General features: G+C 38.1%; 1 protein-coding gene and 1 long non-coding RNA gene across 2 annotated transcripts; one reads left to right on the top strand and one right to left on the bottom strand.

The window, feature by feature from the left end:
• Positions 1-5,016: 5,016 nt before the first annotated feature.
• Positions 5,017-18,774, bottom strand: LOC121493832. The gene is made up of 2 exons (XR_005988566.1): positions 18,401-18,774; positions 5,017-6,211 (listed from the first exon to the last, which is right to left on the bottom strand). It is a non-coding gene; the product is annotated as an uncharacterized LOC121493832 (long non-coding RNA).
• Positions 6,991-9,518, top strand: TRAM1L1 (translocation associated membrane protein 1 like 1). Its single transcript, XM_041760139.1, has 2 exons — positions 6,991-7,493; positions 7,695-9,518. The coding sequence occupies exons 1-2, from the start codon at positions 7,359-7,361 to the stop codon at positions 8,742-8,744; spliced, it is 1,185 nt and encodes a 394-aa protein (XP_041616073.1). The 5' UTR covers positions 6,991-7,358; the 3' UTR covers positions 8,745-9,518.
• Positions 18,775-19,563: the final 789 nt, after the last annotated feature.

Raw genomic sequence — 19,563 nt, 5'->3', positions numbered from 1 at the left:
TATATATTAAATAACCAAAGTTTAAAAATTAGGATCATGGGAATACTAAGATCATGGGAATATCCCTCATCCATTTAATTACTTCAAAAGTAGCACCCAAATTTAGGTATTAAAAAAAAAGAAAGGAAAAAAGTCACGAAATACACTAGTTCAATTATAGTGTTTACAAATTGCAGTGACATTTTTGTTCTTTTGTCCCCTCCACAAATAGTTATTTCAAGTAGAAGACAAAGTGCCCCCTTAAAACAATGCTCAAATAGTCTTCCCACCAATCTTAGACCACATTTCAAAGTTCTTACTAAGGTCTATAAGACATTACATGGTATGTCCCCTTTCACTCCCCTTTTCCTTTTGTCATCCTTCTCACTACACTCTTGCCATTCTGGGCTCTGCTGTTCACGGAACAATCATTCTTGCATCTGTTCCAAAGTTTGGACTTGCTATTTCATAGGACATTCTCTTCCAGACACTTGTGTGGTTTTCCCTAACTTCAAGAAAATATCTACGCAAATACATCCTATTCAAAGAGATTAGACCTCCCCTATGCCCACCCTATCTACAGCAGCCATCCATTGTCTTATCCATCTTCTCTGTCAAGCATTTTTTCACTAGCTATCTGCAAATTATATACATAATATATATATATATATATATTATGTATATAATTTTCCCAGGGAGGAAGACTGGGTTATTTTATATATATATAGTTTGTGTCCTCAAGATCTCCCTGTAAGCTGGGTTCAAGGTTATTTTGCTCAATGAGGTGGTACTTGACAGAACTAATTACTAAATATTGATTTTAACTTTTACCAATTATGCTATTTTAATGAGTTTGCCCTTGTTAACCTATTTCAGGAGTTTATGCTTAGACAATGCTTTGTATTATTTTTACTTGCCATGTAACTAATAAATACATTTGCCAAAAGGCATTTTAGAATTTAGAAATGCTATGTTGAAATTTTTCCTCATCTGTTCAATATTCAATCATATTCCTCAGTGTGTTTTTCTTAAAGCCTGTGTTTTTACATATCTTATCAGTTATAGAATGACTTAAATATAATAAAAATCTCTTTAATTGAATTACTCAAGACTGAATCAGTCAAATCTCAGGAGACTTTATAATTTCATGCACAAGCTAAATTGTATTATGCTTTGTTTAATGGAGCTAAGAATTTGGTGATCTCAGTTAATTATGACTATTTATTATTCTAATTAGAAACATTGATTTAAAGTGACTTGAGTCTGATTTTTGAAGCAGTTCTTTCCCAACATATTGCTTCTTTAAATGCTACTGAATTCTAGCATTTGACTGTTTATTTCATTTACTTGAGTTATCCAAATTTGCATGATTAGAAGGTTTGTATTACAGAGCTATACAAATATATCTTTTTCATTGTGAGATAGAAAAATATTAAAAAATGAGGCAATGTTTATATTATATAGTTTATTTACTTGTTTGAGAGAGAGAAAGAGAGCACAGGAAGGGCATCAGGAGAGGGAGAACCTTAAGTAGGCTCCATGCCCAGCATGGAGCCCAATGCTGGGCTTGATTTCAGGACTCTGAGATCATGACCTGAATTGAAATCAAGAGTCAGATGCTTAACCGACTGAGCTACCAGCAATGTCTGTATCATGGCATTCCTAGTGTACTTCATATGTTGTAAGATTTCATCACAATCAATATCAGTTAATCTTTTTTGGAAAATTACATTTCAAAAAAACACATAAGTAATTGAAAAGATGTTTTCAGCTAAGCTATATATAAGTGATAAGTTATAAAATACTGACATCAAAATGTTATATTGCATACCTAATGAAAAAAACTAATTATTTGTATTGATTTAAGATATACTACCTGAATTATAGTGGGGCTTTCTACTGTTTAATCAAATGTTTCTCATAACAAAATCAATATAGCATTTTACAAGATACTTTGCTCAATATGTGGCAATTCTCTGTAATGGTTACTCAGACACTGATCCCTCCATTCTTCTCCTGGTTCTACTAAAAAGTTGATGGAATGTTAATTCTTTGAAGTACCAAAGTACAGTTGATACTCTGTAATTAATAGTATAATTGACAATTACATCACAAAGACAAAAATTAACATGAACAAATTAACATTATTTAGCCTCCAGGGTCTTTTATCTTTTAAAATATGCAAACTTACAAAAAAATCAACTTGAAGTCTGTGTTTTTGAAGGGTATATATATATATATACACAGATATATAAAATCTTCCACCATTTCCCAGGGAGGAAGACTGGGTTCATGTCAAAGATTTAGGGAATTTAGAGATAGATCTCATAATTAACCTTGACCATTGATTCTTGTGTGCATCCCATCTGCCCACTTCTTGAATGGAAGTGATTATGACATTTTTCCTATGCCTTTGATGTATGGGAGTCAGAAACTTTTCTTTAGTTACATGTTCTCAGATCAAGAATAAGTGTAACAAAGAAAAGAGCCCAAAGAGCTTTTCAGTGCCTGGATCTAATTTAGCTTTCAAGTTCCTACCTAATAAACTTGAGACTGTTGGTATATTGGGATGAGAATTTTGTTTGCATGGGGAAGAACAGTATATATTTCTTGTGAAAGGAAATAGTGTTTGTTACCAAAGGAAAGAATGTGGCTACCTAAAAATTACCTACAAATCCTGTGTGGTACACTTCTTATGGAGGGAATGTCTGTGCTTCCCACCTCCTCTTATACCTGTCCCATCTTAAACCTGAAAGTTTTGTGCCCACTGTAACCAGAAAAGTGATAGGACATAACTTCTAATGCTAGGTCATGAAAGGCCATAAAATATCTGTGTTTCACAAGAAAACTCATTCTTAGAGCCTGAAGCCACTGTTCTATGACAATGCCACATGGAGAGGCCACAAATAGGCTTTCCAATAAAATAGTTCCAGCTGAACTCAGCCTTTGCCTCATAATTTTTATTAGATGCTAAACAATATGAATTTCACATTGTTGAGGGCTGGATATTTCTGGGAGCCAGTAAAGTTCTTTTTCAGGGAACCTTGATCTCTTCAAGGCTTCTTGAAAACTTTATGTGGGCAATGGGAATTAGCTTTTTCCCAAGGGCAACTTTAGCCTTACTTTTCTTGGGACTCTACTGAAGTAGAGTTTCACAAGAATTCCCAGAAAATTCTAATTTCTAACAGTTCCAAACTTGAAAGTCTCCTAGTCCTCTTGGGATCCTTGGAAACTTTTATATTTCCTCCACCAGTCTTTGGTTGGTCTTACATATTTTAACCTTATGCACATAGGACTTAATATTAATAGCAGTGTCTAGAGAACACTTTCGCAGATTTCTGGAGCACTTTAAAGACCTAACTTTCTCTGTAGTTATTATGCCTAGCCAATCAGAGGCTCTAGCATGTCCTAACTCTTGTCTCTCCTCAATTCAGCAAGGTTTCCAGGCTCTTCTTAGATTCCCCTCCCTGTGTAACTGAACCAACCACCGTGAATTTGTACCAGGTTGAGTTGTGTCACAAAGAAAACTTTTATTTACAACAAATAGGGAGATCACAAGGAATGGCTTCCAAGGCTGTGATTCCCTGAACAAGAGTGGACGGGTTCCTTTTATTTAGGATTAGAATGAATATTCAGATAGGGAAGCCCTGTCATTGGATGTCAAGGTGGGCCTAAGTTCGCACATGCGCCTTAAGGAAACATGGCTATATACACACATTGTATGCTATGTAAATGAGGCTTGTGTTCCTCCTTGGGTGGAGATTTTAGTATTATAATGAAGTAAAGGTAGTTGTTGATCATTCTAGAGTCACTCCAAGGTCCCTGTGTGCTGGCACAAGTGAGGGATGACAGTCAAACTATCTGGGTGGTCTGGGCTGACTGGAGGTTTTGTCAGGGCAGTTGCTATGGCTTCAGGGGTGGTTTCCATTTCCATCTGCCTGAATTAAGAGGCTAGAAAGAAGAGCTTAGGGAAGAATGTGGGACAAAGATTGGAAGGACAAGGAGGGGAGCAGTCAGGCCTTGGGGTATAGCTGGTGACACCTGGACAGTGGAAAATGCTTCCAGGCAGAAAATTAGGTCAATTGTGTGGGGTTCACTTCACTTGTCTCCATTCTGTCAGTGATTATAGTCTGATGCTTCCCAATGTATGAAAACAAATTATTTCATATAAGTCGTCTAATCTGCCAATTATTTACAGTAGGAGTGTAAGTTCAACCAATTAACCAGTTATTCCATCATGACAGAAAGCAGAAGTCTCCATTTGAATTGAATATCTAGGGCGGGGGGTGGGGGTGAGTGGGTGACGGGCACTGAGGGGGGCACTTGACGGTATGAGCACTGGGTGTTATTCTGTATGCTGGCAAATTGAACACCAATAAAAAATAAATTTATTATTTAAAAAAATGAATATCTAGCCTAGGCAGAGGACTGTGCATAAAGGAGGAATACCCCCTCCCCAAATATATGAAGTTAAATATCATTATATTGACTATCAAAATTTTTGAAAATATTGTTATATGCACTTTATTCTTTGTCAGAGAAAAGTGCCAATAAAACTACTGGAAACGAACATCATATTATATATTACTATAATAGTCTTACAGATTCCAATAATTTCAGAAATTTGACATTTTTCTATTTTTATAAGGATGTTAGTGTGAAAGCTAAATAAAAAACTCAAGCCCTTGAACTATATTTACAGTAAAGCTTAAGCGGACTTCAAACTACAGAACATCATTTGGTGTTACAAACTCAAAGAAAGGGAAGATATATAGCTAAAGAAGTTTCTCTATTTAAAAAACAAGGAAAGTAAGAGGGGAAAAGGTTTTTTCAAGAGACAGTTAAGAGACAATTTTATACTAACTTATAATGGCCTTTCTTCCTTTTAGTAATAAAATAACAGTTCATATCTATGCATAAGCATTTATGCTCTTCACTTTGATATGGACCTTTCCTGAAGGCAAAATCTATCACGTTTGCATAGGTAGAGTTGGAAGGCTTGTCAAAAGTTATGCCAAACAGAAGGACAAACACAAGTTTCTGCTCACGTATTTTTTATATTCAGTTAGTATGCCACAAAATAAGCATAGTCATTGTGTATTCTTACAGAAAGACTGATGAATTCTGTTTTAAAATGATTCATTTCAAAAAGGTAAATATGTATTTTCCTGAATAAACTCTTGGTAATTCCCACAAGGCACTATTCTCCTTGACTGTTTCCTCCTGACAACTTCCAACAAGTTTGATTTCTTCTTCAGTTTTTGATGCCCTAATTTTTGCATCTCTATTTGTAATTCTTTCCTGATTTTGTTAACCACAAATAGCATTCGTAATTGAGCTGTTAGGGTCAACAGCTGGGAGTAACAGCTAGGAAGGCCAAATGGAGAATTCTTATATGGTACAATACATAGTACCTTCCCTAACTCAGGAGCAGTGTCCACAACAAATTTCATGCTCTAAGAAATGTAGGCACACTACATTGATCCAGAGTATTTGTTCAATACCTTAGAAGTAATTACACCAGTTGGACTGCATCTTTTGTTAGTGCACAGCATGCAGAGAAAAACAGTGGTAAAAGGCACTTTGGCCACTCTAAATTTAATGTGAGCTCTATTCTTTAAATTCTGTGGCACTTTTCTTTTGAAATGTATATTCCAAACTTCAAACTTTAACTATCAGTAATGATTATGATGTCATGGGCCCCAGAAGAAACAAGAAAATGGCTCCGGATTCAAAGAGAAATTTGGAACCTGACATGATATTTGAATAGAGTAAGGCATTAGCATTTACAAAAGAAGCTGTTTTCCAATATGTGTATTTTAGCACATTTATATGCAACAGTCATAAAAATGAAACATGAGGTTCTCATCTGCTTGAGTAAGGAAAATCAGTTTTGGGCTTTATAGCCGAAATGCCTTCTCCCATGTGCTGACAAATAGTTCTCGCCTCCCAACCACCAACTCACCCTCTGAAGATACAATAAATAGTTAATGTCACAGTTGTTATCATTGCTAACGCTGCGAACTAGTTTTTTGTTTTTTTTAGCCTGCTTCGTTCTTGCTGTAGCAAAATATTTCCACGCGTGGACGACTGACAATAAAAGGCAATAACCGTACAGTAGTGAAGAGCCCATGCTCTGGATCCGGACTGGATTCAAACCTTGGTTCTGACATATTTACCAGCTGTGTGATCTGGGGCATATTACTTAACGTCTCGTCCCTCGGCTTCTCACCTGTAAAAATAAATAAATAAATGAATAAATAAATAAATAGATAAATGAATGAATGAATAAATAGATAAATGAATAAATGTATAAATAGATGAATGAATGATTGAGTGAATAAATGAACAAATGAATGAATGAATGGATAAATAGATGAATGAATGAATGAATAAATGAATGAATAAATAGATAAATGGATGAATGAATAATAAATGAATGAATGAATGGATAAATAGCTAAACGAATGAATGAATGAATGGATAAATAAATAGATAAATGATAAATAGATAAATGAATAGATAAATGAATGAATGATTAAAAGAATGAATAGATGAATGAATGGATAAATAGCTAAACGAACGAATGAATAAATGAATGGATAAATAAATGATAAATAGATAAATGAATAGATAAATGAATGAATGATTAAAAGAATGAATAGATGAATGAATGAATGGATAAATAGCTAAACGAACGAATGAATAAATGAATGGATAAATAAATGATAAATAGATAAATGAATAGATAAATGAATGAATGATTAAAAGAATGAATAGATGAATGAATGAATGGATAAATAGCTAAACGAACGAATGAATAAATGAATGGATAAATAGATAAATGATGAATAGATAAATGAACAGATAAATGCATTAATGAGTGACTGAATGAAAAATGAATGAATAAATAGATGAATAAATAAATAAATAAATAGATAAACGAACGAACGAACGAATGAATGAATAAAAAATAAATAAATACACTGGAAACCTAAATCTAGGAAGCGCCTGGCACCCCGGTCTTGCCCCTCGCGTCTCCCAGGAAGGCTGCTTTCAGGACCGCCAGCGGAGCCCGGGGTGCCCTGGCCAACGCCGAGCGCCTCGCGAGTCCGCTGCCCCCCGTGTTACCGGCGTCCCCGCTCACGCGGTCTTCGCAATCACCGCGGTGATGACGCGTGACCGGAGGGGCCGTCCCGCCTTGCCCCGGGCTCCCCCGCAGCCGCCGCGGCGCGGGGACCCGGGAAGCCGCTCGACGGCGCCGGCGGGGCCGGGAGCCGCCGATCCACGCTCGCATCCACGCTCGCAAGCCCGGGCCTGGCGCCGGGCAGGGGCGCGGCGCTCGATTTCCTTCCCTGCCTCCGCCGGGCCGGGCGCGCATGCTCAGTGCGGCGCGGCCCTTGCCTGTGACTGCCGTTCTCCGGGCGGCCGCGGCGACCCGGGGCTGGCTCGGGGATGGGGCGGGAAGCCCCCGGAGCTGCTGCGGCGGCGGCGGCGGCGGCGGCGGCGGCGCGGTGAGGAGGGCGGCGGCGGGGGCGGCGGCGGCGGCGGGGGGGCGGCGGGGGGGGCGGCGGCGGCGGCGGCGGCCGCGGGGGGCGGGGGGCGGGGAGGAGGCCGCTGCGGCTGTCGGTGAGCATCTGGGCAGCGCTACCATGGCGTTTCGCAAGAAGAGCGCCAAGAACCCCCCGGTGCTGAGCCACGAATTCATCCTGCAGAACCACGCGGACCTCGTGGCCTGCGTGGGGATGTTCTTCGTGCTGGGGCTGATGTTCGAGGGCACGGCCGAAGCCTCCATCGTCTTCATCACCCTGCAGCACAGCGTCCCCTTCCCCGCGGCCGAGGGACGAGCCCCGGCGTCCAAGTTCCTCTACTACTACGGCATCAAAGACCTGGCCACGGTGTTCTTCTACATGCTGGTGGCGATCATCATCCACGCCACCATCCAGGAGTACGTGCTGGACAAAATCAACAGGCGGATGCAGTTCCCCAAACCGAAACAAAGCCGCTTTAACGAGTCCGGCCAGTTTAGCGCGTTCTACCTCGTGTCCTGTATCTGGGGCACATTCATCCTAGTCTCGGAAAACTGCCTGTCGGACCCAAGCCTCTTATGGAGGGCCCCTCCTCACAACATGATGACCTTCCAGATGAAGTTCTTCTACATATCCCAGCTGGCGTACTGGTTCCACGCCTTCCCTGAGCTCTACTTCCAGAGGATCAAAAAGCAGGACGTCCCCCGCCAGCTGGTCTACATCGGCCTTCACCTCTTCCACATTGCCGGAGCTTACCTGCTGTACCTGAACCACCTGGGCCTCGTCCTTCTGATGATGCACTACTTCGTGGAACTCCTTTCCCACATCTGTGACCTGTTCTACTTCAGTGACGACAAGTACCACAAGGAGTTTTCCCTGTGGGCCGTCGTGTTCATCCTGGGCCGGCTCGTGACTTTGATCGTCTCGGTGGTGACTGTTGGCTTTCACCTGGCCGGAGGGCAGGCCCGGAATTCCGACGCCACCGCCGGGAACGTCAACGTGCTGGCCGCTAAAATCGCGGTGCTCTCGTCCAGTTGCACCATCCAAGCGTACATCACCTGGAATTTGTTTAATGTCCAGCTTCAGAGGTGGATGGAGGAAGACACTACGCTGCAGGCCCCAAGTGTGAAGAAGAAGCGGACTAAAGGGAGGTCTTCTCGAAAAGGAACAGAAAATGGTGTGGCAACTGCAAACAGAGTAGACTCTCCCCATAAAAGGAAAGAGAAATCTTCCTAAGGAATTCCAAGCTGATTGATGACTGGCCCCAAAGAAGTCTGCTCCACTATTACATATCTGTGCGCTAGAGATTTTTCTGTTCTTGAAAATAACTCGTGCTGTCTTGGATTTGTTACTGTTCTGTGTAATGTATTCTTTTTTTTTTTTTTTTTTAAGGCATTTGAGGGGAGGATGATTATTATGAGTGGGGGAAAATTTTTTGATATAGACTAAGCTACTCATCATCAAGATGGTTCAGGGATCGCCACCATATTCGGTTTTGTTGCGTTGGAACATTTTCTTAATGATTTGCAGAGAGGACTAAAAAATCCCGCCTATCAGTGACACGGTTTCTTGCCCCCGCCAATCTTTTAGAACAGTCGCAAGGTGGTCTGGTAGAGCGATGTCACATTTTTGAATAGTCCCCTTTAGGGTAAAACGGAATTATTATAAAGGTGGAACTCAACTTCATTACGTTTTTCAGTGTTCTCTAATTCTTAGAATTTTTAAAATTTTGTTTGATTTTTTTTTTTTTTTTTAGAACTTACAACTGGAGAAGACATTTGTTAAAACCACCAAAATAATGATGCGTTTTATAGATAGTGGTTGTTGATGTTACATCCCCATTAAAAAAAAAAAAAACACTAATGGGTAATATGTGGAAATTTATTACCATATATTGAATTGAAATATCTTGAATTAATATAAGAGTGTTACTGGAGAGGCAAATCATTCTTGTCCATTTGAAACCCTTGTAAACTAGGAATAAAAAAAAATTAAATATTTACTGTAAAAGGAAATCGGACTTAGTGTTTTTTGCTATGTTTTTAAAAAATTATTCTTACTGAGGCTTGTTATAAGTTTGGTATCCACAGCATCTTGGAAAAATATTGTTTAACCTGTAAATCATTTTGAAAAACAACGCTTGCTTGACTTATATCTATAAAAAGGATGTCAGCAAATTACACGCAGAAAACACACTAACCTAAAGTAGTTTGAAAATTAGGTAGGTAGTCTTATGAAAGCCTTGCCAAAAATACTGTTATAAATATAGCGCTGCTAACATCATTAATTGGGAAACATTCATCTATATGAGCCCCATTTTGGATATGTGGTATACTAAAGTGTATGTGGGTATATAGTTGTATAGATAGTATCATTACTGAACCCAATAGAAAGAATGGCCTGTAGTGGGTATTTTATTTATCTCCTTTTCTCAACCTTCATTTTGATTTCTTTTCCATAATGTGAGTATTTATGCTTTTTTTCAGGAGACAATGCCTGAAAAATATGCTAGCATAAGGCCATAGATTTCCCATTCTTCTCTTTTGTCCCACGACATCTCTCATCTTTGATTTTGATAGCCTTCTGTTTGGTTTATTGTGGGTAATTTGGCTTTTCCAGTCATGGAGGTCTTTGGAAATTAAATTTAGTATACTTGTAGATTAAAGACAGAAGAGCCACTCTTGGCCAAGCTTTATTTTCTCATTGCTTTGAGAAGTACATAACAAAGCAAGATTGTTTCTTTTTAGACTATAGAATCCATCATTCTACTCCCCCATCCCTTCAGTTGCTGTCTTGTTGGTGGTAGCACATGCCCTGAGGCCCCCAAATTAAATAACTCCACTTTAACCAACCATTGTGCAATCTTAAAGATTTTCAACTTCTCCTGTAACAGAGTGGTCTTTCTCACTTGCCTCACTTTTAAGGAGTTCTAGTCTGTTACCTTGTAGCCCCACTCAAGGTAACAACTTTTTCTTTTCTCTTTGCTTTTTTTCTTTTCTTTCTTTTCTTTTTTGATTTTATTTATTTATTCATGAGAGACACAGAGAGAGAGAGAGACTCGGAGACATAAGCAGAGGGAGAAGCAGGCTCCCTGCAGGGAGCCTGATGTGGGACTTGATCCTAGGACCCTGGGATCATGCCCTGGGCCCAAGGCAGATGCTCAACGACTGAGCCACCCATGTGTTCCACAAAATTCTTATCCATTATATACTTCATCTGAAAGTAATTACAGGCCTGACTCAAACTGGCAAATGATTACAAGAAAATTAGCTCATGTAACTGACAATTCCAAGAGTTAAATTGGACTTAACACTAAATATGATTAGGGCCTAGATGGATTTCCCTGGGATTTTCTTGGCTTGGTCCCTCTCAGATTAACTTTCTGCTTGTGAGCAAATGATTATAGCAGTTCTAGACTTCATACCTGCATACTACATAGTAGAGAAGAAGAGAGAAAAACCAGATTTCTAGAATTCAGAGCACTGAGAGTTACCTCTAGTGAACTCATTTGGTAAAGGGGTATACTGGTTTGATTGGTCAAGTTAGGTTACATGCTTCACCTGTGAAAAAAAGCAAAGCATATTTCTTGTAAAATACGGGTTCATGAAAGGTAGCAAGGTTATGGAAAGAGAAAGGGGGAAGGATGCTGTATACATCTCAACTCCCCACAAAAATGAGTTGTCAGAGTATAAATTTGTGGGAAATTATGTAGCAATGCTACAAGTGACATTCAGCAATACAAATTAAGTCACTCTTTAATACTACACTCCAAAAAAATATCCTGCAATAGATCTTAGTGTGATAATTTGATTTCTGTTAAAATGGACCATGTGGAAACAAAATTCCCGTTATGATTACTCAAGGTATTATTAAAGCAGGCATTCATTAGCTCAAAGAAAACACAAATAGCTAGTCACCAAAACTTGCAAAAGTCATAAAGGTATGTCTGATATTTGAATTTGAAGATTTTGTACTGATTCATTGGCATCAATGACTGCCAAACTTTATTCCTTAAATAAGTCTACAGGTATAGATTTTCTAGGATGTATTCAAAGTAAATTTTGTTTAAAAGAAAATTATTCTAGCACCTAAAAGTGTCTCCCATTTTTCCTAAATAGTGTAAATGTGTTTTTCAGCCTACATATTTCATAAAAGACAAGCAAATTTTAAGCCCTGTTATTTTCCTGGTGATCAGTATAATTCTCCATTTCATTTCAATTAAAATAAACCCCGATAACCTTGTAAATATTTCATTTATCTCTCTTTGGCATTTGTTTACCTGTAGAGGAAATATGTATAGCCAATAGTGTATTAACCTGGAATGGGTTTACAAAGATGACTTGCAACATTAATAATTTAAGATTTATTGAAGACAGAGTATAGTCTGATATTATTTTTAAAATTATCTATCTGTCTATCTATCTATCTATCTATCTATCTATCTATCTATTCATAAGAGACACGGAGAGAGAGGCAGAGACATAGGCAGAGGGAGAAGCAGGCTCCCTGTAGGGAGCCTGATGCTGGACTCCATCCCAGAATCCAGGATCACACCCTGAGCAGAAGGCAGATGCTCAACCCCTGAGCTACCCAGGCATCCCAGTCCTTTTAATTTGGAAAAACAAGGGTAAAATGTTAAGTTCTCACATAATTAGACTAAATGAGAATAGTTTAGTAAAATAATAAAAGACTTACTACTGATGCTTTATACAGGAAATGACATATTGGAACAGTTCCTGAGAGGAAGTTCTTGCAGGTGAAAACATCTTGAGATGTGGAAATATCCTTGAGAATGTAGCTTGTGGAGTGTGTTGGAACCTGGGTATTTGTATTATGGCAGAGAATGCCTCTTGGGAGCCCAGACCAATATAATCTGGAGACAGAAGGGGGGCTGGCATGGCAGGAGAGGATAGGCAGGATGAGTGAGGACATGGAAGTAATTGAGGCTTAATGACAGATCACGTTACCAGAGAATTCACACCCTCCCATCTCCTGATTTTCTCTGGAAATAGAAGGGTTTTGTGGGGGGTTTTCACCACCATCTTTAAATCAAACATATCTTAGGAGGAACTATGCACACTGAATAAAACACAGTAGTACCTGTAAATTCCTGTCAATTATGGAGAAAAATTATAAGTCCATCATCTAAAAAAATCACACACTTCCAAATATTAAACTGGAAGTTTTAGGTATTCAATGAGTATGAAAGTAGTCAAATGGTAGACCATCTCCCAAGGCAATTCACCTGCTTCTTCCCCAATCCTGACAGGTGCCATCATGTGTTTTGGGCTACTGCATTGGGTCAGCTAATTATTGTTTTTGTAACAATTTGAAAAATACATTGATGTGCAAACTGACTGCTTGGGGGGATGTTTGCATAATTTAGGAAATGAGAAAACAATGTATTAAACCAATGTATTCAAATATACAAATTATATTTTAATGTTCATATTGGCAACTTTGTATTTATTGATTTGAGGGACAGCTTATTTAAATTAGACAATAAGACCAGTAAGATGTGGAAATATGAATTCTATCTTGGGATGTAAAAACTTTAAGTGTGTGATGGCTGAAGTGAAATTTCAGTTGAGAACTAGGAAATGTTTTCTCATGTTTTCTCAAGTCATGAGATCCTGGGCACTGACATGACTTGATTTGGTAAATGATGTTGGTGGTGTTGAAATTGATCATTTTTTTACTTTAAATTTGAGAATTCACTTTCCCTTTATTTAAAATAGATCTTTTTGCCTGAATTATTGTGTAGCCATATTTCTTAACAGCAACGCTAGTACATCATTACTGTGTTGTTAATTTAATTCTGTTCATTTTTAAATTCAAGCAAACCTTTAACACACATCACATTCCACTTTTAGTTCCTAAATTTCATTATATTGATATAAATTCAGCAAAGAATGGTAATAATCTGATAAGTATTGGATTGTATGTCTCTAAAATGACAATGACAGTTATCTCAATAACTGCTATGAAGATGGAAAATATATGTATCATACAGTGTCATAAGTTACATGTGCATAGACTGGTTCATACGTTGCCTATATCTATCATCGATCTGTCATTACACACTCATATACCTAGTCTCATTTACTATATGTGCATTTATGGATGCATATATATTCATGTATGCACATACATAAGTAGGTATTTTCCCCCATGTATTTAAGTTGTTTATTTTTTAATAGACTAGTTTTTGGAGAAGTCTTAGGTTTATAGCAAAATTGAGCAGAAAATAGAGTCCTCATATTACTCCTAATTCCCTCCCCTACCCAACCTTCCCCATTATTAACATATCCACTAATTTATATTGTACATAATAGTTTCATTGCCTAAAAGTCCTCAGTGCTCCACCTGTTCATTCTTCTCTCCCCTATTCATTTTTAAACACTGTGCAGATGTACAACATTGAGTTTTCCTTTATGTCTTAGCAGGAGGCAATGGGAAAGTGAGATAGTTCAAGCAGAGCAATAGTTCCACCTCTGTATCTAGCTGATGTTTTATAGGGATTTCTGTCCCAAATGTATGAATTATTTTGACTAAATAATCCACATCACAGATACATATATGGTTATATTTAAAAGGTATAGAAATTCTCTTCTCAATAAATGCAGACTTATTTTAAAGAGTCATCAAATTTGTAGGACTATGGACTAATTTTCTTACATAAATGACAGAAAATAGAAATGATATCATGTAAAAACTTGATATGTTAATTCTGAATATAGATCTTTATAATGAAAGCATTTGAAAACATTGGTCTAGGTAAATTTCATTACCAATAAAAATTCAGTTTGTACCATATTCGAAATTACATTTCAGATTGAGTAAATGAGCTAAGCATTTATTTAGGAAAATTTAAGAGCATCAACAACCATTTTAGTAGTTATGAATACTAGAAAATAAGCCCCTTTGGTATCAAGTAATATATATTCTTCATCATTCCATCCTCATTAACTAACATAGTGTCTCTTAGTAATTTCTCAGAATTTGTTGAGCTCAGTTGAAATAACCTTTTATTTCACTATTAAAAGAAAAATTTAGTACAACATTCTTTTGCTATCTTTTCTAATATTGACTTCCTTTCCCTTTTATGCCCTTTTCCAGTTTGAAGTATTTATTATTGATTTATTGTCAGTCTCCCATACCAGTTTGAGGTCTGGGATCATGAGTCCTTTCTTTAAGATTTTATTTATTTATTTTTATTTATGTTAGGTAGCCTGCATCCCCAATGTGGGACTTGACCTTATGACCCTGAGATTAAGAGCCTCTGTACTACCAACTGAGCCATCCAGGTGTACCAAATTCTTTAAAAGCTAAACTTAGCATCTAGCACAATTCTTAGGAGAGTGGACATACACAGTTAAAATGTGTTGACTGACAATGAACTTGATTTGTGGCAGGGTACACATTATTCATTGGCATACACATATCTTACAAAAACTAACATACATAAACTTTAATATTTGTTCTTAAGCCATTTAAGTGAAATCTATGGTTCCAAACATTGGACTTTTCTTTAGAAAAGTCCAAGAGTCATGTATCATCATTCTAATGGTCTTTGTGATTTGCTAAACTCAGAAACTTGAGTGCTTTTTCTAAGAATTAAGCTGGTATGGCTTCTAAATGTGAAGCTACTATCAAAATCTTCAATATATGAATCAGAATGCCATTTTTAACATACAATGAATGAAAGATATGATAGTTGATCCACATCCTGAAAGGCAGTTTTGTAATGCTAAAGAACAAGGAGAGCAGTGATATTTGAAAGATGAAAATTACTAAGGCAAGGACCAGTCACAGAATCCAAACCTGAGTAATGGCTGGTGAGATAGGCAAAAAATAAGGGTAAACAGCATTATGGAACCGAAAAGAAAAGTATAATAAGAGAATGAAGATATCAGTTTTAGCCAAAACTATTGAGAGTTCAAGCTCCTTAAGATTAGAAATAAAAAAAAAAGTCTGCACTTGGCAACATTTAAGTCACTGGAGACATTGGCAAGATCACTTTCTGGGGAATGATGGGGATGAGAGCCCTACTGGAATGGATTAAAGAGAGAATGTGAAGTAAGGATATGTGATATGATACTACAAATACTCTCCAGCAAATGTTTCTGTGAAGAACAGATAAATGGAAAAGAGTAATGGCGCTCTTACGAGGGACAACTGGGTGGCTCAGCAGTTGAGCGTCTGCTTTCAGCCCAGGGTGGGATCCTGGAGTTCCGGGATCAAGTCCCACATTGGGCATCCTGCATGAACCCTGCTTTCTCTCTGCCTATGTCTCTGCCTCTCTCTCTCTCTCTCTCTCTGTCCCTCATGAATAAATAAATAAAATATTTTTTAAAATGATCCTCTTATGCAATAAGCAAAGAGGGATGTGGAGTCAAGATAGTTGGTTTTTTAGGATAGAAGATATTAAGAATATCTGTATATTTCAATACTGAAAAAGACAAATCAGAATAGGAGATGACAGCTGCAAGAGCAAATCCCAATTACATGAATCCACCAAAGAAAGGCATATACAACATAAATTCCTGATTTGAAAAGAACACTTTTAAATTAAATCTCTGGTTTACATATCTCCAGGCAACCTTTGAAACATCTGCATGCAGCAGACACATATAAGGAGATGTTTATATTTCCTTGCCTTTATTCTATATTATTGCATTATAGTAGGTATTAGATTTACCATTATGACCATTAAAATCCAAGTAGAGGTAGTAGTATAAAATATTTGAAAGGATGGTGTTAGTTGAGACACCTGGATGGCTCAGCGGTTGAGTGTCTGCCTTCAGCTCAGGGCGTGATCCCAGAATCTGGGATCGAGTCCCACATCGGGCTCCCTACGAGGAGCCCGCTTCTCTCTCTGCCTGTCTCTCTCTCTCTCTCTCTGTGTGTGTGTCTCTCATGAATAAATAAATAAATAAAATCTTTTTTTTTAAAGGATGGTGTTAGTTGATCCTTGTCCTTTTTTTTCAATATGTGTTGTTCTAACTTATGCAATTTTTCCCAGAAATGAAAATTAAAATTTATTTGAATGGAGAAGACATTAAATTAAGCATTTGCAGTTGGCCTCTCTCTTTGGCTAACATACTGACAAACAACTCGTATAATTTTGTTAGGGTTGGGTGGATGTCTATTTCTGTCAATTAAAGAACTTGTCAACCTAACAGAGGGTAATTATCCCAAAAGAACAATAAAGTGCCAACAGAAAGATTGCGAAATGTGTGCAAATACAACTTATTCAAGTAAGCAAAACTTACCATTTCTATTAGCATATATTCCATACTTCTCAAATACTAGTATTTTAGATGCCTAAATTCTAATGATGCAACACATACCCATTACCCATACGAGTAAGTTTACATCACATTATAAGATTTTAAAGTTTTATTTTTTTAAAACAATTCTAGGTTTCCATAGGTTCAACCATCTTACCTTGTTAGGCCATTTATTCAGAGAAATTCAAGCAACTAACCACCAGATATCTTTAAACTTTTATCAGAAAATAGCTTAACTCAAACAACTACTAACTCAGAGCCTATACAAGGTTTTTAACCACAGAATAATTGCTAGGATTTTTATATATGTCACCACATTCCAAGGTAGAATTGAAATTAATATAGGCCTGCTGAAGCTGGGTTAAATCTAATATCTACAAATTTTATGTTCATCATACTAGTGATTAAAGCCTATATTAAAAAGCAAAATGTACACTTCCAAGATTTTTTTGTTTAGCTCTTTATATCTTTAAAATATCTATAGCAAATTTTAAAATGCTATATCTAATCTATACATAGCAGAGTCAAAACTATAAACAGATCTCTAATTTTTTTTGGAAAAAAAAAGTCAAATAGCTAAGAAAATGGCTACAACCTAAAATTCAGCAAATACTGCATGCATTTATGTTTGTCATCAGCAGATAATGAAAAGATATTTGAAAGTAACATATCTCTAGCCATAGTGTACAGATATCTTTTTTTTTTTTTTGCTTTATTTTTGCCTTTTGGTCCTAGTTATTTTTTTCTCTCCTTTCCTTACTTTCCAACAAATTCAAATGATATAATGAATTTCAAAGGCACCAGGTGTTCATTTGATTCTGAGCTGTATTTTCTTTTTAATTGACGTTTCTATCTTTCCATTCAATTATCATGACTAGGACTAAACAGGGCTAATGACAAGTTAAAAAATAAAAGAAAGTGTGCTTTTTTGAAAATTTGTACCAAGAAGAAAAAGGCCTGCTGATGTTTTTAATCAACTTCATTATTCCTATCAATAATGCTAATTCATAAAAAAATAACCCGAAGACTCTGAGAATTCATTAGCACTACTTAAATACCTAATTTCACTATATCTTGCAGGCTGACTTCTTAATATCATTACGTGTTAATGAAAAGGACATATTTTGAATGCAACTCCTCCCACTCTATCCCATACATACATATTAGTATGAAATAAAACAACAGAAGCATAAGATGAACAGCATTACATAACAAACTTACATAGCATGCCTGATAAAATCATGTGATTGGGTAGAGAGAGAAAGATGTCCAAAAGATAATGAGAAAAAAGCCAGCAAGGGAAGGTTTCCATGAATCTCTGAAGTTTCCTTAGGCAATTTGTTACAATGCATAGGTGCCACATGAAACAGTCATTCCAGGTAAAATGGCATGGCTGTTGCTGGAGCTTGCTCCAACTTTGGCAGTCACGACCTTCTCTAAAATGAAAAAACTGCTCTAACTAACCCAGGCTTCTTAGGCCTAACTTCCACTCTGTGTTCCTTAGAAGAGAAGTGAGTCTCAGAAACCATTCCTCAGATATCACTGCTCATTTTCCAGACTTGGTGACAGATAGTGAGGATATAATGATAAATCACATACCCAGCGCCAGGCTGTAGTTACTGGTACGCACAGTATGAGGCTCAGCCACAGGACCATATCCAGAAGCTGTCCAGACAGGCAGGGTGTCAAGTTGCCGTGGGAAGACAGATACAGCGGTGGAGTGGGCCTCGCCTCCTACAAGGGCTCCAACAGTGATGCAGAGGGGAGCGCCTGGGGAGATAAGAGATCGGGACTACCGCACAGTCTCGACCAGTCGTTCCGAAGAATAAAGTCAGGAAGCTCAGCGTTGGGATCCTGGGTGGCGCAGCGGTTTGGCGCCAGCCTTTGGCCCAGGGCGCGATCCTGGAGACCCGGGATTGAGTCCCATGTCGGGCTCCCGGTGCATGGAGCCTGCTTCCCCCTCTGCCTGTGTCTCTGCCTCTCTCTCTCTCTCCCTCTGTGACTATCATAAATAAATAAAAATTAATAAAAAAAAATTAAAAAAAAAAAAAAAAAAGGAAGCTCAGCGTTGCTGCCCTGGAAGCCTTCAGCCGCAGCGTGCCCCGGAGGCGCAGCGCTCAGGGGAGCCAGAGAGCCTAGTGCCCCAGGCCCGCGGCGCAATCAGTGGACTGGGAGAAGGGCAGCAGTGGAGAGGGCGCAAAACCTTGCGCAACGGGAACATTCGGTGCTGATCTGTGGTGACGTGGGGCTGCTAGAGGGAAGAACAGCTGAGAGCGAGTCGGGAGAGTGTGTGTGACCAAGTATTACAGAGAGGAAGGCGAATGTGATAAAGCAGTCTCAGCAGCTCCCGAAGCCACCCTTGTTGGAATTAAGTCCCTGACAAAATTGATCTGATTGGTGAGGTCTGGAGAAAACAACTCGCCCACCAAAATACATCGTACTGAAGGCAATTCAGGGTGACACATCGTGTGGAAACCATTCTGAACAACTCCACATGTTCAACTTGCAAAAACGTGGGCACATCTACAGTTTAACACGTGATTGAGTGAGAATAGTTGACAGCATGAGAATATTTGTAAACCAGAAATGGAATCACGTATACCCACTTCGAATTTCCTACGAAATTCTATGACAGCTGTTTGAATTCATTCTTGGCGCCCTGATGGCAGCATCTCTGTACCACATGACTTGTTATCTCCCTGCATGAAAGTCCTTATGTGAATACCTAAGCCCTTGAACAATCAATCCCCTTATCGGAGTCA

This window comes from Vulpes lagopus, chromosome 6 (genome assembly GCF_018345385.1).
Source record: "Vulpes lagopus strain Blue_001 chromosome 6, ASM1834538v1, whole genome shotgun sequence".
Lineage (NCBI taxonomy): Eukaryota > Metazoa > Chordata > Mammalia > Carnivora > Canidae > Vulpes > Vulpes lagopus.
This window is presented reverse-complemented; position numbering and strand designations above follow the sequence as displayed.